Below are 21193 nucleotides of genomic sequence, written 5' to 3' on the forward strand. Positions count from 1 at the left end.
CCCAATGCATGTAGAGCATTACCATTATCACTTTGGATCAGGGCTACACTTTTAGCCCACTCCCAATGTTGCAGCTCCTTCCTCAGACCACCACATGTTGCCCATGACTATCTGAAGAGCAGCCCCAAAGCGTGAGATTCTGATGATGGGTAGGGGCTTGACACAATTAGGAAGCCCATCAAGGATGGGGCTATAAGTGTAAAAAAATCCAGGCAACTCCTAGAATCAGATCCAAAAATATTAAGTTCAAATATTGCAGTTGGGATGATTTATTTCTCATTTGCACTTGTCCAGCACCTCATAACATGAGATCTCTAGGCGACATACAACAATTAGCTTTTTATGAAAGTAACATAGAATAGTGCAAAAACAGACACGACATAAAGATCCCAAATAAAACGAGACAATAAAAGCCATGTAGCTCATATTAAAAAAGCTGAAAAGAGCTGAAACCTGGCCAGCTACCACTAAAACATGGACCAGCAGTAATAAAGCAGGCATAAATAGGGATGTCAAGTTATATTACAAAATGTTAAAAGTTGTTAAAAGGCCTTGGAGAGCTTAAAAATCTTTGCTTAGCTCGGAAAATATGTTAATCTGAGACCTTTAGCAGGTGATGCATTATACATTAATCCACGGCGTTTAACTGTTCCTACCGAAATGTTACAGAAATATTAAAGCAGCTAACCTGACAAGTTTCTTCAAAACTGACCCTCCATGTAGGGCAAACCAGCATCACCCCAAGGCCTAGAGGATGAGTGTACCCTGATACACACTCTTCTTGGCCCTTGCCTTGCCACATCTTTGTGGGGAAATCTTCTAAAGCCTATTTAAGGGCATCAAAAGTGGGACTGGAGGTGGGAGACTGTCAGGGCACAGGATTGAGGTTTGGCTATATCTCTGAATTGGCATCACATCACATGTAGGAGAACACAGGAGCTCTGCACAAATGATGGATGCCCAGGGAGGCTGGAATAGGCAGCGGAATGCCATGCAGCCTTATTCAGCTCCGTACATTTATTTTGACTTCCAATTTTTATTATTCATATGAAATGTTAAATCTACTTTCTTTATGGGACGCTAGTTGCTTTTGATAGTTGTTGCTTCCTCTTTAAAAAGCAAGTCTTGCTTTTGCTGTTTCTATTCTCTTTCTAGATCTATGGTGGGCCTGACTTCTCTTCTCCCAGGTTGGCCCAGCTGTGCACCCCCAGATCGCTACAAAATCCTCTACATGTTTCTAGCACTGGAAATGCAGTTTCAGTCCGTTTCAAGGCAGACAGATATGTGAATGGAAGGGGCTTCAATGCCACTTGGCAAAAGATACCTGGAGGTGAGAATGAGTGTGTGTGTGTGTGTGTGTGTGTGTGTGTGTGTTTAAACTACAGTTCCCAGATTTCTTTAGGCAGGGAGTCATGTGCTTTAACTTTGTTTATTTATTTTATTTGTTTTCAACACTTCCTTAAAATGTACTTTTAATGTTAGGCCTGTGAGCAGCCGAAGAGGCAGTGCGGAAGACAACACCCCAGAGTTATGTTGAACTCCAAATTCTCCTAGCACGCTACAACAATACTTTGTACAAGTGTGGCGCCATGGAGCTAGCTCATTCTTCCTGTGCTTATACTGCTGAAACGCAGTATATACTGCTGAAACGCAACACTCACCAGCCCTGCTTCACGTCTTGGCTGAAACGTGCCCACAGATTATGATAATGTCTCCTCTTTTTGTGGAGAGACATTGGAGAGAGGACTATGCGTAAAAAAAACCACCTTTGGTTTTTGTGTGGCCTTCCAAACAAAAGGCAGGCGCAGAAGTGACTCACTGGGTGGAGCAGAGGTGCTGCCCCAGCTTCCTGGCAGGTGGATCACTGTTGTTTACCAGGGGAAAGAAGGGGTGAGGCCAGTCCAGAGCTCCTGCCAGGGTTTTGCAGTAGAGGGTGCTGTCCGGTTGGCCATGAAGAAATAAGAGTCAACTGCCTTTCTCACTGGCTTCTGTACAAGGAAGCAGGAGGGAGCGCCAACTCGCTGTTCACCTCAGGCAGCCGAATGCCCCAGGCCAGCACTGGGAGGGACACCTAGTTGTCCAGGCAGTGGAGAGACACTTCCCTGTCTAAGTGCCTGTGCTGTGTCCTGAGGCTGCTGCACATCACGTAACCCAGAGAAACTGAGGCCATGCAGAATCCCACTCCTACCCTCTTGCCAGCCAGCCAGCACAATGGGCAAACTTTCATTGCCTTCGATGCCCACCAAAGTGCCCATTAGTGGAGTCCCGTTAATGAAGCTAGGACTGTTGTTTCAATTTCAGCCTAATAAACAAGATTGCATTTATTTCTGGAGTTAATGGCTTTGCCAGTACATTGCACTATGTACAACATGTAGCGCAGATAGTCATTTGAACTCTCTGTAGAATATGCAGGTTTCTCAAATGGGCATCCATTACCTTCACTTCTAGGTTGCGGAGGAGTTTTCCAAGCTCCAAGCGGTGAAATCCATTCTCCCAACTATCCTCAGCCTTACAGCAATAGCAGTGACTGCTCTTGGGTCATTCGAGTCGATGGGGGCCACCGTGTTCTGCTGAACTTCACAGACTTTGAAATAGAATCTCATCGTTCATGTAACTATGACTATGTTGCAGTGAGTACTGAGAGATGATTATTTTTTAAGGAAGAAGAAAAACACTTTCCCATGTCTCAGTGAAACTTGTCCTGCCCCCACCAGCTGCTATTTGCCTAGGAGCGAAGCTGCTATTAGTTCAAATAATAGTTTGGGGAGAAATTTTAAAGAGAAATGTCATCATTGTGCTGTGCTAATTCCTCTGATACTTATTCACATGGGTGGTGCCCAGGATGTCAGTGGAGCCACTTGTATGAGTAGTTCACCCAGATGATCTTGCAGGAGTAGCACTTTCTATCTTGGTACTAATGTACAAAAACAGCCATGTCAGTCATGTGCATGATGGAAAGGCAATATTGTATCATATCAGGGTCCTGGTCCTTCACTTCACTTGATGAGCAAAATCAAAGTTGCTGTTTTTTTAAGGGTCATTTCTGAAGCTACTGTACATGTTGGCAGACTTCTTGAAAAAAACTATAATGTTTTAGGTTCTAACAACCACAAAAAGTACCGAGCAAACTGAGATTTGCTCTGTGGTCTGCAATACCAGTAAGCTATGAGTCATTCTCTTCCAACAACTGGAACCGATTAGTTTTGAGTTGTGTTTCAACTTAGCAATATAAGCTAAGAGAACATAGAGTGCAGGCTAATCTGGAAAGCTAGAAGCAGTATTTCAAGTCATCAGGAATTTAAAATATAAGCAAATAAGAAGGTGGCTTATATTCCTGTGTTATAGGAAGAGATGTTCCAAGTAGGTTTCCACCCTGTTTCATTTACAGTAATAATATGATTTGCTTTCTGGATTCATGTGAGGCAACCCCTTCCCTTTTGATCCTCATCTCTTGCTCAGGGTAGCTAGCCTGTTGCCCTCCAGATGTTGTTGAACCCCAACTCTCATCAGCCTCACAACCAATGACCAGCTGCCATTCTCTCAGAAGAACAAGAGATGGCACACAAAACACCACCACCACCCCAGGCTGGAACGAGAGGAGACCCCACCCAAAAACTAAGCAATAGTAGCTATCCTTTCTTTCCAGTCTCTCCACCCTGCATGTGTGTACATGCACACACACACACACAGAGAGAGAGAGAGAGAGAGAGAGAGAGAGACCTTTTCTGACTTAATAATGCATATGGGTGGAGTATTTGTGGTAAATTACACTGTTTGTTGTTTCCAGGAAAGCACAGTTATAAAAATCACCAAACTGAATGTACCAATTTCTGTACATTTCACTCATGTGTTTTGTAGCCAGCCAATCTGAAGCGGCAACTTTGGTCAGGCTTTCCAGCATTTGGAGACGATTAGGGCATGAGCTCAAGAACAAGAGGCACTTTTCGGGGAAGCGAGGAAATCTGGTCGCTGTAGAAAAGTGCATTATGCCCAACTTCCAGATTCCCTCATTCTTCTGCCTCTATCCCTGCAAAAAAATAGTAATAATGAAGAGACAAGAGAATGAGCATTGCAAAATTATGACATTTTGACAGTCACAGTTTGCTGATAGCAAAGGGGCCTGACTCACCCCATTGTGACTTTTACCCACCAGCTCCACACATGACGAGATTTGCAATTTATCATGCCTCTTGAAGAAACTCAGTTTTCAGTGGCGTTCCAGGATGTGGCAAAATCTGACATACCACATAAAGCTCATTCTGAAGGGAAAAAAAGGTTTATTCCACAAAATAAGATGTAATTCTCCACTGACTTTCCCTGTTTAGTGAGAATTGCCAGAGGGGTAACTCAGCTCAGCTGGGATCACACTGCTGCTTACTGTGTACTCACTGCAATTCCACTGCTCGGTTTTTAATCTGTGTTTGCACATCATTCTACAAAATGCATATGCATCTTGCAGTTTGTTATAAAACACTACTGTTTGGGGCATTGTTTTTTCAAACCAGCTTCACACCAATTGGAATCCTTAAGCTTCCTCTCCCTCCCCCCCTTTTATTTTTATTTATTTGTTTGGTTTTTCAGATTAAAATGTTACAATCCCATATCGAACATAAATCATAAAAACAAGATTCCAAGGAATCTCCTGGACCTCCATCCTCCCCTTTGTGGGTCCTATTATTAATCATTTCCTCCTGCATCTTTTACATCTCCATCATATCCAAAACACCATTAAACTACAAGTGATATTCCAATCCCACTAATGATTTTAACTGTTTACAGTGGTCTTTAAGTTCATTTATAAATTTTCCCTAGAATCCTTAAGCTATTCCTAATTGATCTCTTGACAAGGTGTGAAAACCTTTGCATAGGGCAAAGCCTTCCATGCTCTGTCAATGCCCACTGGTGTGTACACAAACAGAAACTAATCTGAAGCCATGCTAAAAATGCTAAATAGCAACAAATAGCAACACATATCAGCTACGACCCCTGGTAAAGCATCAATTTCAGCAATAATTCTGGCGGCTTCCAGACTGCCACTATTTTGGCGTGGGATTCAATCACATCCTGACAAATTCAGGATGCACATTGAAGGCTGATTTGGAGTGCCTATGAAACAAACCCTCTTCCCCAAGAGACATTTTGCAATAAGGAAAATTAAGTGTAGGATAACAATTGCTTGTCCTGCCAACCTAGCAGTTCGAAAGCACGTCAAAGTGCAAGTAGATAAATAGGTACCGCTCTGGCGGGAAGGTAAACAGCGTTTCCGTGCGCTGCTCTGGTTCGCCAGAAGCAGCTTAGTCATGCTGGCCACATGACCCGGAAGCTGTACACCGGCTCCCTCGGCCAATAAAGCGAGATGAGCGCTGTAACCCCAGAGTCGTTCGCAACTGGACCTAATGGTCAGGGGTCCCTTTACCTTTTTAACACTTGCTTGATACTACATTGTATAATCTCCCCACCAACAAATCAAGTCTGTCTCAGGTTCCTACACATGAATAACTTCAAATATCACATCTGAAACCTGGTATTAATACAGTACATGTACTATTTGGATGTAACTGGCTATCTTTATTTGCTGCCCAGACTATGGTTACAACATTCTCATAGTGTGTATTTTCGCCTTGCTAGATAAGCAATGCTGTTCTGAGGTTCTTAACCTTAATCATATATACTGCTCTGCTCTATAGGTGTTTGATGGTTCCAGTGCTGAAGCTCCACTTCTTCGCAAAGTTTGTGGGCAGCAGCGACCTTCTCCTATCCTGTCCACCCAAAATACCATATTTGTACGGTTTCGCTCTGACAGCACTGTCCATCTCAGAGGCTTTAGGGCTCAATTCACTGAAGGCAAGTTTCTCACTGTCGTGAATATATTTTAATTCTTGTCCTAACTAGGGTTACTTCCAGACTGGGTGTTTATTGTGTTACCAGTTCTCATCATGCATGCAGGCAACACGATACAATTGCTATCTAAATGCCAGCCTGTATCTCCCTTTCTTAACCTTTCAAGGAAAAACCTAGTAAGTTAAAAGAAAAGAAAAAACATTGTTGCCAACAACCCAGTTACAATTTCCTGGCTCCCCTCAAAGCTTTCTTTAGCTCAGCAATCTAATTCAGAGGAAAGCAACCTTTTGTCAAACTATTAAGAGTGAGAAACAGTTGCTGATGTACCTAGAAATCTAAGTCAGTAGATTGCAAACCATCTTCTGCCAACCACTGATGGACCAACCGTCTGACTCAATAAAAAGCAGCTTCATATTGTTATTTTAAAAAACCCAGAAGTGGATATTTGACCATTATGGGAAGTGATTTGGGGAGATTCCAGAAAGCAGCCTCACCACATATTGTCAGCATCTGTGCATGCAAGATTTTTAAGGAAGGTCTAATTTCATCATGGTTCCAGGCCCAGTTTTATACACAGCTTAACTAATGTTCATTTGTATCTTTTATTCCAAAGAATGTGGAAGTGTCTTGGAAGTTGATTCAGTTGGTGCAGCCATTTCCTCTCCTCTGTACCCGGCCAAGTACCCAAACAATCAGAATTGCAGTTGGATTATCCTAGCTCAGGAACCATGTAAGTTAACAACAGACACACATCCCTCTCTTGTGGGAAAACAGGCTGAATGACTAACATCCTCCCTTCATCTGTGATAACAATGCAAAATTCCTTCTTTTCTTCTTTGCAGGAAGTCCTGCATCCTGGTAGATGGGCATGACCAAGGGACACTTAAATCTTTTTCTGAGTGGGAATTAATGTGAAAAATCTTAGGATCTGGGGCAAAATGAGATAACGTACAATTTCGCCATTCTGTCCCTAAGTGCCCCAACTATAAGGTTTCAAGGTTGTGCTGAACGCTATAAAGCTCAAATTACAACAGGGGAAATGCAAGTCTTGTGCTGGCACACAAGAGCCCACAGTTCTTTGAAACTAGCATTCATTTGCAGATAGAATTGTGAATATACGTGCAGACCAGGAAAGGAGAAGGGAGATCGCTGTGCATTAGAACAGTGGGAAGGAGGAGTGCATGAGCCTGAGGCTCCTTGTTCATGCAATGTCTGAAGCATCTCAATATGATTAAGTGGTTCTATCCTGGCGAGGAAAAAAAAATCAAATAAATAAATAAATAGCCAGCCTTCAGTGTGAACATTAACTAGGTTCCTCCTTTTGTGAAATGCAAAACTTTCCCATACATATCTTTCTCCCAACAGTCAATCATGTCACACTGTCATTTACTGACTTTGAAACTGAAGACAGACGGCATAATTGCAGCACTGATTACGTAGAAATTCAGGAAGGGGATAATTATGATGCACCTCTGCAGGGTATGTTAGCATTTACTTATTTTGTTGCATTATTATTATTATTATTATTATTATTATTATTATTATTATTTTGCATCATCATAATCATCATTATTGTTCTTGTTTTAGCAAATTCACTTGTTTGCAGACAAAATTGTGACCTTTAAAGTTGGGAATGGATGGAAGATAGGTGACATTTAATACCAGGTGTGGGTGGATTTGTGCAGTGCCCCCCTCTTCTGCACCTGGCACTGAATTTAACCTCCCCCAAATGTGAGGGCTTCCTATGTCATAAATATAACAGGTAGTAAGGCCCTTGACACCGGTATCCTTATTTTGGAAGCTATCCCAGAAGCTGCATTGAAGAGCAATATAGTAAACTTCTTTTTTTTCAAAAAAATTTCATTAATTTTCCAAAAAAAATTAAGACAAACAAACATACAAACAAACAAACATACATACATACATACATACATACAATCTATTTATAATCAAACCATTCTTAATAACATTGTTAAGTGACTTCCTCAAATCCCCCTGGTTGAATTTCATTGTATATCATTTTAACAGTTTTCCAAAATCAATTTTCTCAAACTTCTTTAAACAGAAAAAATAAAGAAACGAGGACCGATTACAGGCCCATGATTAATGGATGAAACAGGACCCCTTGCTTCCAAAAGGTCTATCGACCATTTAATTTATCTTATGTTGGTCTTTTCAGGGCGCTACTGTGGCACCACCATTCCACATCCTGTCACTTCTTTTGGCAGTGCTTTGTCTGTCAATTTCATCTCCAATGATGCAAATACTGCCAAAGGTTTCCATGCCATTGTTGCTGCATCAACATCTGGTAAGCCTGTCTCTGAATACTCCCAGATGGGGTAACAATTTTAAAGCTTTGCGCCACATTCCTTGGCATCGGGAACTCTTAAATATGAGACAGTCGCTTTGAGCAATGATCTCATAAAAGAAGGAAAGAGCAAGTCTGGAGCTAGAAAGGAAGCTGGTTGGAAGAACCAGTAAAGCCAGTCAGTGAAAACCCAGTAGGAATGCTAGGGTCTGTGACAGGTTGCCCAGTCAATAAGCAAGTGGACATTGGGTCTTGTTCAGCCGTGTTCTTCAGCCCTAGGTCCCCAGATGTTATTGGACTACAGTTTCTATCATCTCTACCCAACTTAGCCAATGGGTGATAGGAGCTCTAGTCCACCAGCACCTGGGAATCCAAGGCTGAAGAAGATGATGGAGTGATTATTGGCTGATAACCAAGGGTCAGCACAGAGCAGCTCTAGGTGAGTGAACTATGGGTGGGATTGAGTGCTTGGTATCCTCTGTTGTCGGACTGGCAGGGATCCGAAGAGTGTGTGGCAGCGGCAGGGGACCAGGAGAGGGTAAACCAGTGATTTATGGGGTTCGATGCCACCTGCTAGGCAGGAGTCTGCAGTGTAACATTTTTAAAACTGTATTCTAGCCTGCACCTTTCATTTAATGCAAAATTGCCATATGCGGACCATTTAAAACTTTCAGCCCCACAATGTGCAAAAGTAGAGAAATTGATCCACTAGAGAAGCTTCCTATAACTAGGATTTCCTGTTCTGAGTCATAAATCCGAGATGGAGATATTTGCTTTTCTCAAGAAGCTACACAAAAGGGAATTCCCACGTTTTCATGGCTATCAAAACCTCTAATCTGCTTGCACTATCTTTCTCCTTTTCCACTGGTCTTCTTGCAGCTCATTTCTCCCTCTCTCCTTTGCAGCCTGTGGAGGTACCTTCCATATGGAGAGAGGAGCCTTCAATAGCCCCAACTTCCCTGAGCCTTACCCGCCAAATATTGAATGTGTCTGGAACATTCTGGTCTCCCCTGGCAACCGGCTCCAGCTGTCTTTCACGTAAATTGAATTTCCAAAGGGTTATTGTTCAGCCTTTTAATGGAGCTCCAGGAAGGAAACGCTGTGTTTAGTAGGAAATGTAATTACCAGCATGTAAAAGTGTAGCGGTGCCCACAACAACTTGGAAAAAGAACACAGTAGTGGCCATAAAGGGCCTGCCGTCTGTTTCTTCCACCGTGCATTATCTAGAGCATATCATGGTAGATGTTGAAACAATTGCATTCTATGCTGTAAATGCCACTCCTCTGGTATAGCATAAACAAGGAGAGATTAATATATATCCTCCTCCTTTTGCCTCTGTGGGATCTCTTGCAAAACAAACACACACACATATATATCCCAGACTAATCAAGCAGCTATTATAGTACATGTCTATGATTAACCAAACTGAACTGGTATTTCATTCCCAAATACTTTCCCCCTAGTCCAGAGTCTCTTGCACAGCTGTAAGAAATGAATGTACAATGCAGAATGAAGCAGGTGCAGTTCATCCTTATCTCCTTGAGGAAATCATGAAATCCTATGTGCACACTCCTTCTAGGCAAAAAACCAAGTACATCCACGTCAGTGCATTAAGCAATTAAATCTAATGGCATGCACACACAGTCTTGCACACACAAATGTGCCAATAAGGCCAGCACCCACAGCATTTTGTAACACAGAGACACACACACGTGTGGGTGTGAGCAGTTCCTTCCCAGTTCTTCATAACTGAAAGGAAAATAACGAAATAGTGGGAGGTCTTTGAACCATATTTAAGATGCCAGTTGTTATCTGCTGTGTCTGTTATCAGTTTTGTATCTTTTTATTTGGGAAAAGCTATTTATTTTTTGAATACTGGTCTTGCAAAATTGCTCCTCTAGAATGTTCCAAGGAATAGCTCTAAATGAGTCTGAAGTGTGTCCAGATGGGCTTTTGGTTCCATTTCATAATGCCCTGAAGACATATGGGCCCACTTAAACTGGAAGGAAATCTGAGTAGTGATATTTTGTGCATGTTAACCATAGAAAACTCTGGTTTTGATTTTCTATTCATGGCTGACCTTCGAAATACAGAATACAATTTTGATACAGGAAAAATACAGTTTACCTAGCATGCAGGGTTCAGATTAGTTCCTGATGTACACATATGACAAAGCCAATTTCTTCAAGAATGAATAAGTCAGCCAAGTTGTGGCTGGTGAAACTTTGAGATGCAGAGGATCCGATTTTTAACCCCCCCCCCCCCCCATGCTCACAAGAAGACTTGGCCAATGTGTCTTAAGGAAATAGGGTCTATAAGTATGTGCAGAATCCTATATAATCCCGGCTCAGCAACATCAACTATTCTCTACAAACCCTTGGATGAGAAAGAACAACTTCTGTATAAGGGCAAACGTATGATTTAAGACAAAATTGCGGATCAGCATCTTTCATTTAGCAATTAAGCCAGAACCCATCTCATGTGCTTTCAAAGTCATGCATTTTGCAAGGAATGCATACACACCCATGGACAAAAACTAAAACTAAAAATACATCCAGAACCTTTAAAATGGCAAGGAGCTCTTCCTTTGGGTTTCATGCAGGTAAAAAGCAAAATAAACACTGAACCTCCCCCCAAAAAATAACCCCCCCCCCAAATGATGCATTTCCTTAAAACTGAAAGAATTCTGAACAATGCATTGGTATAGATTAGAATTATAGAATCATAGAATTGGATGGGACTTCGCGAGCCATCTAGTTCAACCCCTTGCAATGCAGGAAACCTGCCCACAGCCATCCCAGGTTGGACTCGAATCACCAACCTGCTGGTTAACATTCAGATGCACTGACCCATTACACCACATGATCCACAAGCCAACATGTGTTAATTGACTTACTAATGCCAGTGTGTCAAGCAAGCTGGTTCATCTCAGTTGTGTAGCGTGGTAAACTGATGCCTTAAACCCTTCATTATAGTGCATAGGGTGAAAGGATACCATGGGTGGTATTCAACTAATTCAGAGTAGACCCAGTGAAACTGACAGCCATGACTAAGTTAAGTTTATTAATTTCAGTGGGTCTACCCTTAGTAAAACTAAGTTGTATACCACCCACAGAAAGAATAGGATATAGAAGTAGATGGTATAACAGGATAGCCACAATTTGTAATAATGTGATGAGGTTCACTGATAACTTTTCCCATATGCATTACACTGCAAATGGACTGGATCCTATTATATACAGAATATTTTGGAGTCCTTAAATACCATTAGCATTTTACTGACCCTTGTAAGAGGAAAACTGTGGAATCACTGAGAGATAATTGCTTGATGTAGTACATTCATTTCCCTTTGTATTTTATATTTTATCCCATGCGCTGTTATGTCAATTAATGTGCCCACATTGCTGTTGAAAACAGAGATTTTCAGATGGAAGCAAGTGACGACTGCAACAAGGACTACCTAGAAATTAGAGAAGCCAATTCCAGTGGCCATCTGGTGGGACGATTCTGTGGCGACTCTGTGATGGAGAATTATACGTCTATCACTGGGCACGGCCTGTGGGTTATATTTGTCTCAGATGCCTCAGGTGATGGAAGGGGCTTCCAGGCCACATTTGCTCACAGTAAGTAAATACTGAACTCAAACAGAAGCAATTACTTTACAGATCATTTGCAAGCAAGGAAAAAAAGAAAGATATGTGTAGACATACACCTTGATAATATTACTGTGTTTTAACTTCTGGAGAGTTCCAGCCAACAATATGTAGCATCATGTAACTTCCTTAACTTTGTGATTGCTTAGTTCACACACAGACACACCTGTTGTGGGTGGGATATAAGTTGTTGCTGTTGTTTAGTTGTTTAGTCATGTCTGACTCTTTGTGACCCCATGGACCAGAGCATGCCAGGCCCTCCTGTCTTCCACTGCCTCCCGCAGTTTAGTCAAACTCATGCTGGTAGCTTCGAGAACACTGTCCAGCCATCTCATCCTCTGTCATCCCCTTCTCCTTGTGCCCTCCATCTTTCCCAACATCAGGGTCTTTTCCAACATCATATATAAGTACTGAAGATAAATAAATCCCCTGGGCACATGTAAATTCAAAAATCCATAAAATATGAAGAGGCAATGTAAAAGTTACATCAAATAAGAGCATGTGATTTGCCATTGGGTACATTCTTAATCAGAGACCCTTGGTGTCTGTGGTAGAGGTGGCAGGTATGCACTGGCAATGTGGAAGGGGAAAAATACCGTACAAAATTCAGAAAGTAAAAAATGGTGGATTACTAGTACTCTGACTCAACTTTAAAAACAAGACTACACCTGCTGAAATCCCCCTTTCCATACAGCTATTAAATGTGCAGGAGCCATGTCCTCTTTTGTATCAGGACACCCTGATACAGCTCAGGGTCCCTCTTCACTCCGGTAGGAGTGGACAGTGTAGTGGGACTTCACCACTCACCTGATCTCCCTCCGGCTGAGTCGCTGCTGCATACTTGGAAGGAGAGCAGTGGCAAGGTTGGCACAGTGCAAACATGCTGGCAGGATTGCCCTTCTGCACTGTGCCAACCTCACCATTACCTGCCGTCACCCCCTCCTCCATCCTGCCATTCAGCAGTAGCTCTCCTAGAGGGAGGTCAGGTGAGCTGTGCAGCCCCAACACATTGTCCATGATGGTACCCACATGCTTAGATTTCGTTTAAGTTAAAATAACAAAGCCTTGCAAGGGGAAATGAAACTTAAGGGGAAATTGGAGGCAGTATTTGCAGGAGGCAGTGGAAGACAGGAGTGCCTGGCATGCTGTGGTCCATGGGGTCACGAAGAGTCGGACATGACTAAATGACTAAACAACAACAACAATTTGGGGGTGGAGAGGGTCTCGAAGAAAATCTCCCCTCTTTTACCTACATAGCAAAATCATTCAACAGAACATTAATAATAATAATAATAATAATAATAATAATAATAATAATAGCCACCTCTCATTTTTCAGTGTTTGGAAATACTGTGGTGGGAAGCAGTGGACAAATTGCATCTCCACTGTGGCCTAGAAATTACCCTCACTACTCCAACTATCAGTGGACAGTAACTGGTAACACAACACAAGTGGTCCATGGTCAGATCACACAGATGGATATTGAAGATACATATAGCTGCTACTTTGACAAGCTGAAGGTGGGCTTGAACTTGCAAACTTTTTTATTTTGGTAAACTCTGTTACAAATAAGTCACAAAGCAAAAGGAGCTGTCAGATGATTATATCTCAACTTAAAATGAGCTGAGGCATGAAACAGTCTTTTGGCCACACATGCAACCACTTCGATCCTCCCACCATAAGAGCATAAGAAGACCCCTGCTGGATCAGGCCAAAGGCCTATCTAGTCCAGTTCTTACAGTGACCATCCAGATGCCCTGGGGGAGACCCACAAGGAGGACCTTTCTGGCAGAAGCAAACAGGAAGTCTTTGCCGCCACAAAAAGTGGGGAGTATTTGGGGGGAATTCTGAAAAGTGGCCTTCTTTTTCCTTAAGGGGGTGAGGAGAACTGTCAGAAATTTGCTCAGAAAAGTGCATCCTGAGAAATGTTGACTGCATCTAAAAAAACCCAACAGTGTTACTAATCTTTATTCTCACTGTTGCAGGTATATGATGGGCCCAACACGCACTCTCGTCTCATAGGAACGTACTGTGGTGTAGCCCCATTTTCTTTCACCTCCTCTGGAAGCTCTGTTACTCTCCAGTTCACCTCTGATTTTTCTGTAAATGGAAAGGGCTTCTTTTTGGACTGGAATGTGGTGGAAGCACCTACAGCTGTGGGACATGCCATTCCTATAGGTTGGTCTCCTGTCCATGTGGCTAACCTTTTCGTTCAGCGACTGAGAGAAAGGCAGATAATGAAAGTGTATGTTTGCCAGTCTGCGTGATGGAATGCTATCATCCAGTGGTAGTCAACCTTTTTTCAGGCATGCTTTTAAGCCAAGTGAAACATTTGAGAGCATACCTTTCTAGCGTGCGTGCCAGTACACATGCCAGTTTAGTGTTGCCTTGGCTTTTCTATACAGAATCAAGGAGCAGGTGATAGCACAGCACAGGACAGAGAGGCAGGAGGACAGGCTTGACTCTGCAGCACAGTTAAGCCCATAGACCTCTTCTCTTATCCTAGGAAATCACAACCCCACCAACTTTTCCACCTGCGGCATTTGTCTTGAAGATTAGCTACCTATTGTATAGCAAACCTTTTGTTCAATACGAGGTGGTTTTAGCAGTAAGAGGGATTGCATTAATTGTCAGGTAGATGAGACAGCTCTGTTACATTATATTTGCAACAAGATTCAATGGTGGTCACTGCCTTAGATTCCTTTAAAAGCGGATTAGACAAATTCATGGAGGATAAAAGGCTACACTGAACCTCAGTGTCAGAATGCAAGGCCAGTTGTTGGGGAGCAACAGAGGCCCGTACCCTGCCCACATATTAAAATAATCAGGGGAGGCCCTGCTTTTGTATCAAGAAGACATTAGGTGGGCCCAATGCATGCATGCACATGTTGTACACACATATACACAGGGATAGGGCACCAGTGGACCCCAATTCCCTTCAGTCCCAGCCAACATGGTCAACGATCAGGGAGGATAGGAGCTGTAATCTAGCAATCTAGAGGGCTACAGTACATAGAAACAAACACGGAAGAGAAACAAATAGTGTTGTCACTAAACAGGATGAAAAATTAATTTATTTTTACCCATGATTTTCTCTTTCGTGACAGGAGCCTGTGGAGGTTTCTCAAGAACCAGTGAAACACCTTCATTTCTGTTTTCACCGGACTGGCCTTCCAACTATAGAAATTTTGCTGATTGTACATGGGTTATCAGAGCGCCAGACTCAACAGTGGAGATCAACATCCTATCCTTGGATATTGAGTCTCATCGTTCATGCAACTACGATAAACTTGTCCTGAGAGATGGTGAGAAACACTGGCACCTTTCCATAGTTGTGGACCACAAATGGAAATCCTGGTTTATGTAATTTGCAATTCTCGTGCTTGCCAGCTTCCCGTGTCTACATGTCTTCTGCCTCCCCTATTGTGTTAGACTCATGGTGAACTGGGGCTCATCCCTCTAATAAGTGACTCTCACAGATTTATGCCATCAGATAGGGCCATCAATGGAGCAGAGCTGCAGTAATAGCCTCCTAGTGGCAGTGGCAGTTCTGCTTACTAGGAGGAGGGTGAGCAGAAGGCAAGGCCCAGGGCCTTATGGGTGCAGCGCCAGGAGTGTTAGATTGGCTCTGCTGGTGCACTCACATAGCCTCAACCTCAGCACCATTTCACACACACCCTTCCTTCTTCCATTAAGTAGCCATGGTGATGCTGCCAGGAGGCTATTGTTGCAGCTCCATACCACTGCATTTTAAAATGCCACACACAAGTATTTCCAAAGGCCACCATGCACCTGCCACAAAGTCTGAACAGAGAGACAAACCATGAGCCTAGGTTCTGACACAACACTAAGCCAAACCATGGCTTAGCTCTGATTAGCACCGCAGCAGGAAAGCATGACGAGGAAAATGTTGCCCATGGTTTTTATTGTGAGTAGCCACACACTCATGGACTCCCACTGTCATGGTTTGGCTTAGTGTTGCATGCAAACCAGTCCATCTTCTGGCTACCAATGAAATGGTGAACGGAGAACTTCCAGCTCTAACATTGCCTCTCCAAATAAAACATGGCTGTTTCTTTCACAAGTAATGGAAGTATGGAAACACAATTTTCCATTTCTTTTCATAGGAGACAACAGCCTTGCACCAGTCCTGGCCACTCTATGTGGTCGTGAAGTTCCTGGACCAATAAGATCCACTGGGAATGCTTTGTACATCCGCTTCACTTCAGATGCAAGTATTACCGGTGCTGGGTTTAATGCTTCTTACCACAAAAGTAAGTCATCATTTAAAACTGTTCTTTGAGTGCCTTTGCAGATTTAAGGGGGGGGGGGTGGACTGGAAGGAAGTGATTATAGAATCTCTTTTATTTTTGTACTGTTGCCTGTCCTGTTCAGCAACAATCCTCTGCACACAAACATAAATGTTGTGAATCCCACGGGTGCATGTTTTTTGAGGTGTAATCTTAAATTCACCTAATTTTCAAGTGTAACTTCAAAACCACTGCACAGTTATTGTTGTTGATATCTGCCTGGATATCTGCCTGGAAATGCAAAGTAAGAAAACATTTCTCTATTATGGTAAGATTTGCAGGCTGCCTTTGTACTGCTGTGGGTTCTTTTTAAAAGGGGAGGGGGGAATGAATTGCATTCCACAAAACAGTGCAACTGTTTTTACGTAGTTAAAAAAAATTAAGTCCCTACAAATGCAAAAAGAAAGAAAGAAAGAAAGAAAGAAAGAAAGAGAAGGAACCCAGATGTATATGATAACAGGATTAGACTGCTGCAAGATTATTATTTTTTAATGTACCTCTGTCCTGGAGAAACAGAATAATCAAATTACAGAATCTTAAAATGATACAAGAGGAGATGCCTAGTTCTTCGTACATTACCAAACATTTACAGTTGCTTCAGAAGAAGTTGTCGCTTCCCCTGTCAAGGAAATAGCACCACAGTTATTGTAGCACCACAGTTATTGTATTGGCATTTCAGCAGCAAACTGGAGTGGGAGAGATAGGTTTGGTTGCAAGTAGCCAGTGAATCATGAAACAAACCTTTGCTGTAGCACCGAGTGCCACATGTTACACATCATATCTGGCACTGGAGATAATTTGTTCTCGAATTTTTGTATTGCAAGATATATTAGTGACAAATTTGATTGCGGAAAAGGCACTACAGCAGCAATCCTATACATGCTACCTGGAAGTAAGAGCCTCATTGGCCACAATGGGACTTAACTTCAAGTAAGCATGAAGCAACAGGAAAAGGTGCCAAATTCAAAAAGTGCTGAACCACAGCCAGAAAGCAGGAATTTGGAGCACATTTCTAAAGTGCTCTGAATTCTTCCTTTACAGCTGTAGCCCCAGGGTGAATTCAAGCCACAAGTGCAAATGATTATTTTTTTTGAAACCTCAAATTGAGTTAAGGTCAGAGCTGCAAAGGAAGCATTGGGAGTTCACCAAGAGTGCACATCCCAATTCTATCTTGGAAAATGCAGGTTCAATGTAGACTCACCTGACATTGTATGACATCAGGTGACTGACAGGTGGGCAGAAACACTCACCTGTCAAGGTGGCCCATGGAGAAAGGTTCAATTCTGGATCTGGCCTGCCAGCTGGATCCCATTCCCTGCCTCTGTAATTAAAGTGACTGGCATAATCTGTAGGCAAAGATCTAGTAGAAGATCTCCTACAAATGAATTAATTGAGCATGAAAACATGTATGTTATGAGTTTGGCCCTGGCTCAAAATATGCACTGCTTTTGTGAGGATGATTCTATAAGAGCTAGAAGCACCAAATTGATAAATCTGAGATTTCAGAGATTTGGACAGGATGGGAATGAAATGAAATTAAAAAAAATTAAACAGTCCTTTCCTTAACAGAGTCTTATTCCTTTAACTTAGGTTGTGGTGGTTATTTGTACACAGACAGTGGTGTGGTCACTTCACCCAACTATCCGCAAACCTATCCTCCTAACCTTAATTGTTCTTGGCATGTTATGGTTACTGTTGGCTTCATCATTGGCATCCATTCTGAGGAGCTCTTCCAGGTGATAAATGAAGATGCTGCCTGCAGTCGTGGAGATTATGTTGAGGTGAGGACAATAGGAAAGCAATATTGAAATAGCTCGGCCAGTTACTCTTTTGTTTCTGAGCATCAGTTTGTAGTGTTGTGGTTCTATCCAATAAAGCCATCCCGTTAGAGCAAAGGCCTTCCTCTTCCTTCCCCACATGAACCCCTCCAATCTGTTCCAGGTTTTCCTCAACCCCAGAACAGACTGGGGTGCACATAGAAAAGGGAGGGAGAGAAAACTCTGTTACACAGGCAGAAGTTCATGTGCTAAAGGGATGAATTTACTGGATAAAATCATAGGTTATTGTCTTTAAAGCCTTAACTGGCTTGGGTCCAGAATACCTCAGGGACCAGTAACCAGTTTGCTTACTTCTTACTGGGTCCTTGTTAGCCCTGAGTTCCCATCATAAAACAGTAGCGTTTCCCTTTTTCATTTTATGGGTTGAGACACAAAACCTATAGTGGGTTTATTGACTTTCTGACATGTTAAAAGGCCTTAGGCCTGAAGCAGCTGAGTTAAAATTCCAATTCTTCCCTGGATTAATTGAGTAGCCTTTGGCACGTACCTGTATATCTGTACATTTCAATTCCACATCTTTAAAATGGGAAGTAATAGCTTGTTCTCATAGATTTGTTGTGAAAACGAAATAAATCATCTTGCACATTTAATGTTTGTTTTTTTAGCTTAGGAATGGACCAGATCTTTCTGCCCCACCGTTAGGACCTAGCAGCAGGAATGGACGCTTTTGTGGTAGCAATTCCCTTTCTACAATGTACACCACAGACAACCAGCTATTTGTCCACTTCATTTCTGATAGCACTAATGGAGGGCAAGGTTTCAAACTGAAGTACGAGGCAAAGGGTCTTGGTGAGTATTGGCACTAAATACAAACAGGGGCTGCCGAAACATTCATGATACTCTAAATCAGTGGTTCTCAAATGATGTCGGGATCCATGATTGACAGGAACATTAAATGGTTAAGAAGTGCCCAACTGGCTCAGACCATATCTCCATCTGGACCACCATCCTTCTTACCATAATGGCCAACCAGATGCCTCAGGGAAGCCTACAAGCAAGGCAGGAAACCAATGGCTCTCTGGTAGTCTGTGCCATAGTGCCTCCAAACTTGGAGAGACCATTTAGCCATCACGGTTGATAGCTGTTGATATACTCCAAAAATTCAGCATGGCTTCAGTGCTGGGGTCCTTGCTTGAGTGGAGGAGCACCAACTTGGTCAAAATACATCCCTGGAACTCATTTGTACATTACCTTTTCTGATACTTCCGGTGAAGGACCATGCTGGCATATTTCTCAGTTGGTGTTTTACAAATGCCTGTAGGGAAACAGCTACAAAGTCTCTATGGCATATAGCATATGAGGAGAAACTTGCCTCCTTTACATATTACCCAGTTTAAGGGGCATCATGGGCTGACTGGAAAGCAGGGCCATGCCACTGGTCTTGCCCCTAGGCATTGGGCATGTCACTGGCCCCACCCTCTGGACGTCAGTGTGTTGGTGTAGATATCCGCAGGGAGGAAGCTAGGCATGAACATCTGCATGGATGTGAACTTCCACACAGCTGAGACTCCCAACCATGCAGGTGTCACAACTGCATAGAAACCTATGCACAAGCAGCTGCTCTTAGGCAGGTCTTCCTCTCTGCATATATCATTGCATGTGCATCCAGGGGACAGGGACAGTGGAATGGCCCCATGCCGTGACCCTTGCATGAAGTCCCCTCCATGAGGATAACTCATGGAGAGAGCATCTGTGTGTTAATTTCAAAAGGAAGGGCAGAACTGATAAAACCAAAGCTATAAACGATTTCATGTCAAAACTTCCACACGCACATACAAAAACAACAACAGAAGCAAGTATTGTGTATTGTCCTTATGATACCAGAAAATGAAGGTGGGTCTCATAGATGATCCTTTTTAGTGTGTTTATAATAAAAGACATTATTATACACGTTTCTTATAGTATTCAACCAGCTCCTCCTCATCTTCTGTTTCCAGCTTGTGGAGGGAACTTCTATATCAGCCAGTCCAACCCCTCGGGATTTGTCTCCTCACCTGGCCATCCTGGCAATTACCCACCACATGCCGAATGTGTGTGGACAATCATTGCTCCCTATGGGGCTGCAGTGGAGCTGCAGTTTGAAGATCACTTTGATATCCAGTCTTCACCCAAGTAGGAGCATGTTGTTGTATTAGCTTTCTTTAAATTTTCTGAAGCTATCATGGAGGGTTTGGGGTTAATATAATGGGGTTCTTGCTTTTATTTCTCTTTTAAATCTAAAGACAGGAATGACTGGCATGGTGGGGTGGTGTAGCAGAGCTCTCCTGGCACCAGTGCTGCTGCCACTTATTGGGATGGTGCAAGGGCAGGGCAATGCAGTCGGGGGGGGGGGCTGTGCATGTTCACCAGTGGATCCATTCCAGCACCTCTGCTGGGCCACCACTTCCCACCTGTGCACCATCCCAGTAAGCTATGGAAGCACTGATCTCAGGACATTGGCTCTATGGCACCGCAGTGGCTGCTATTGTCTAGCAGATGTATGATTGTAACATAATCAGTCTTGTACTTACGCTATAGTAAAGCAAAGTAGTACCGCTGGCTTTGCAGGGGGGAGGCCTTTTTGCAGCTGCAGGCTAACAGGGACCCTCCTCCACAACATTCAGTCTGTTTCTCTGCTTGTCTAATGTCTCCCCATTAAAAATGGTGGGATATTCCAGTGATCCATGATAGGGAAGAGCTCTCATCCCAATAAACACTTTCTTCTGTCTCAAAATTGAATCATAGCTATTGGAGAAGGGAGAAGCCTGGGTGAGCTGGGTGAGGCCATAGGGTCACTGGGAGGAGCCAGGATGTCTGACAGCCAGGGTGGGATCTCCTGAAACCTGCTACAAAGGTAGAAAGACATGTAGGGAGGCAACTAGCAACCTAAGGAAGGAGCAAGCGCTAGCTTTGCTTTAGCTGAGCATTATGTTCTTCTTTAAGGGCTATATCAGAGCTTGAGAGCGTGTGATGCTCCAGATATTTCTGAGCTGCAGCTCCCATCATCCTGGACCATTGGCCATTCTGGCTGGGACAGATAGGAGATGGGAGTCCAACAACAGGTTCCCCACCACTAACCTACATTCATTGTATCAGTGGAAGCGCGACTGTGTCAGTTGTTTCACAGGCATGTTTTAATTGCTATAAATTTGGTGTCTTTTGAAGGATATGGCATTTTTACCCCCATTTAGAATGTACTGTTAACTTTAAAATAAATGTGAAGAACCTTCTGGAGGAGAGGTTTCTAAGAATCTTTATATTCTC

General features: G+C 42.9%; 1 protein-coding gene across 1 annotated transcript in view; it reads left to right on the top strand.

The window, feature by feature from the left end:
• Positions 1–21193, top strand: part of CUBN (cubilin) — a gene marked incomplete at its 5' end in the record, with an annotated part of 134664 nt that overhangs the window by 74227 nt on the left and 39244 nt on the right. Inside the window, 15 exons of the mRNA XM_080976099.1 lie at positions 1156–1330; positions 2449–2630; positions 5688–5844; positions 6455–6571; positions 7207–7320; positions 8021–8149; positions 9055–9187; positions 11567–11772; positions 13141–13322; positions 13788–13980; positions 14910–15107; positions 15930–16076; positions 17703–17893; positions 18556–18739; positions 19888–20062. Of these exons, the coding sequence (XP_080832225.1) occupies positions 1156–1330; positions 2449–2630; positions 5688–5844; positions 6455–6571; positions 7207–7320; positions 8021–8149; positions 9055–9187; positions 11567–11772; positions 13141–13322; positions 13788–13980; positions 14910–15107; positions 15930–16076; positions 17703–17893; positions 18556–18739; positions 19888–20062 (2483 nt within the window). The remainder of the gene's footprint in view (positions 1–1155; positions 1331–2448; positions 2631–5687; positions 5845–6454; positions 6572–7206; positions 7321–8020; positions 8150–9054; positions 9188–11566; positions 11773–13140; positions 13323–13787; positions 13981–14909; positions 15108–15929; positions 16077–17702; positions 17894–18555; positions 18740–19887; positions 20063–21193) is intronic.

Source organism: Podarcis pityusensis, assembly GCF_964106645.2.
Source record: "Podarcis pityusensis genome assembly, chromosome: 12".
Taxonomy (NCBI): domain Eukaryota; kingdom Metazoa; phylum Chordata; class Lepidosauria; order Squamata; family Lacertidae; genus Podarcis; species Podarcis pityusensis.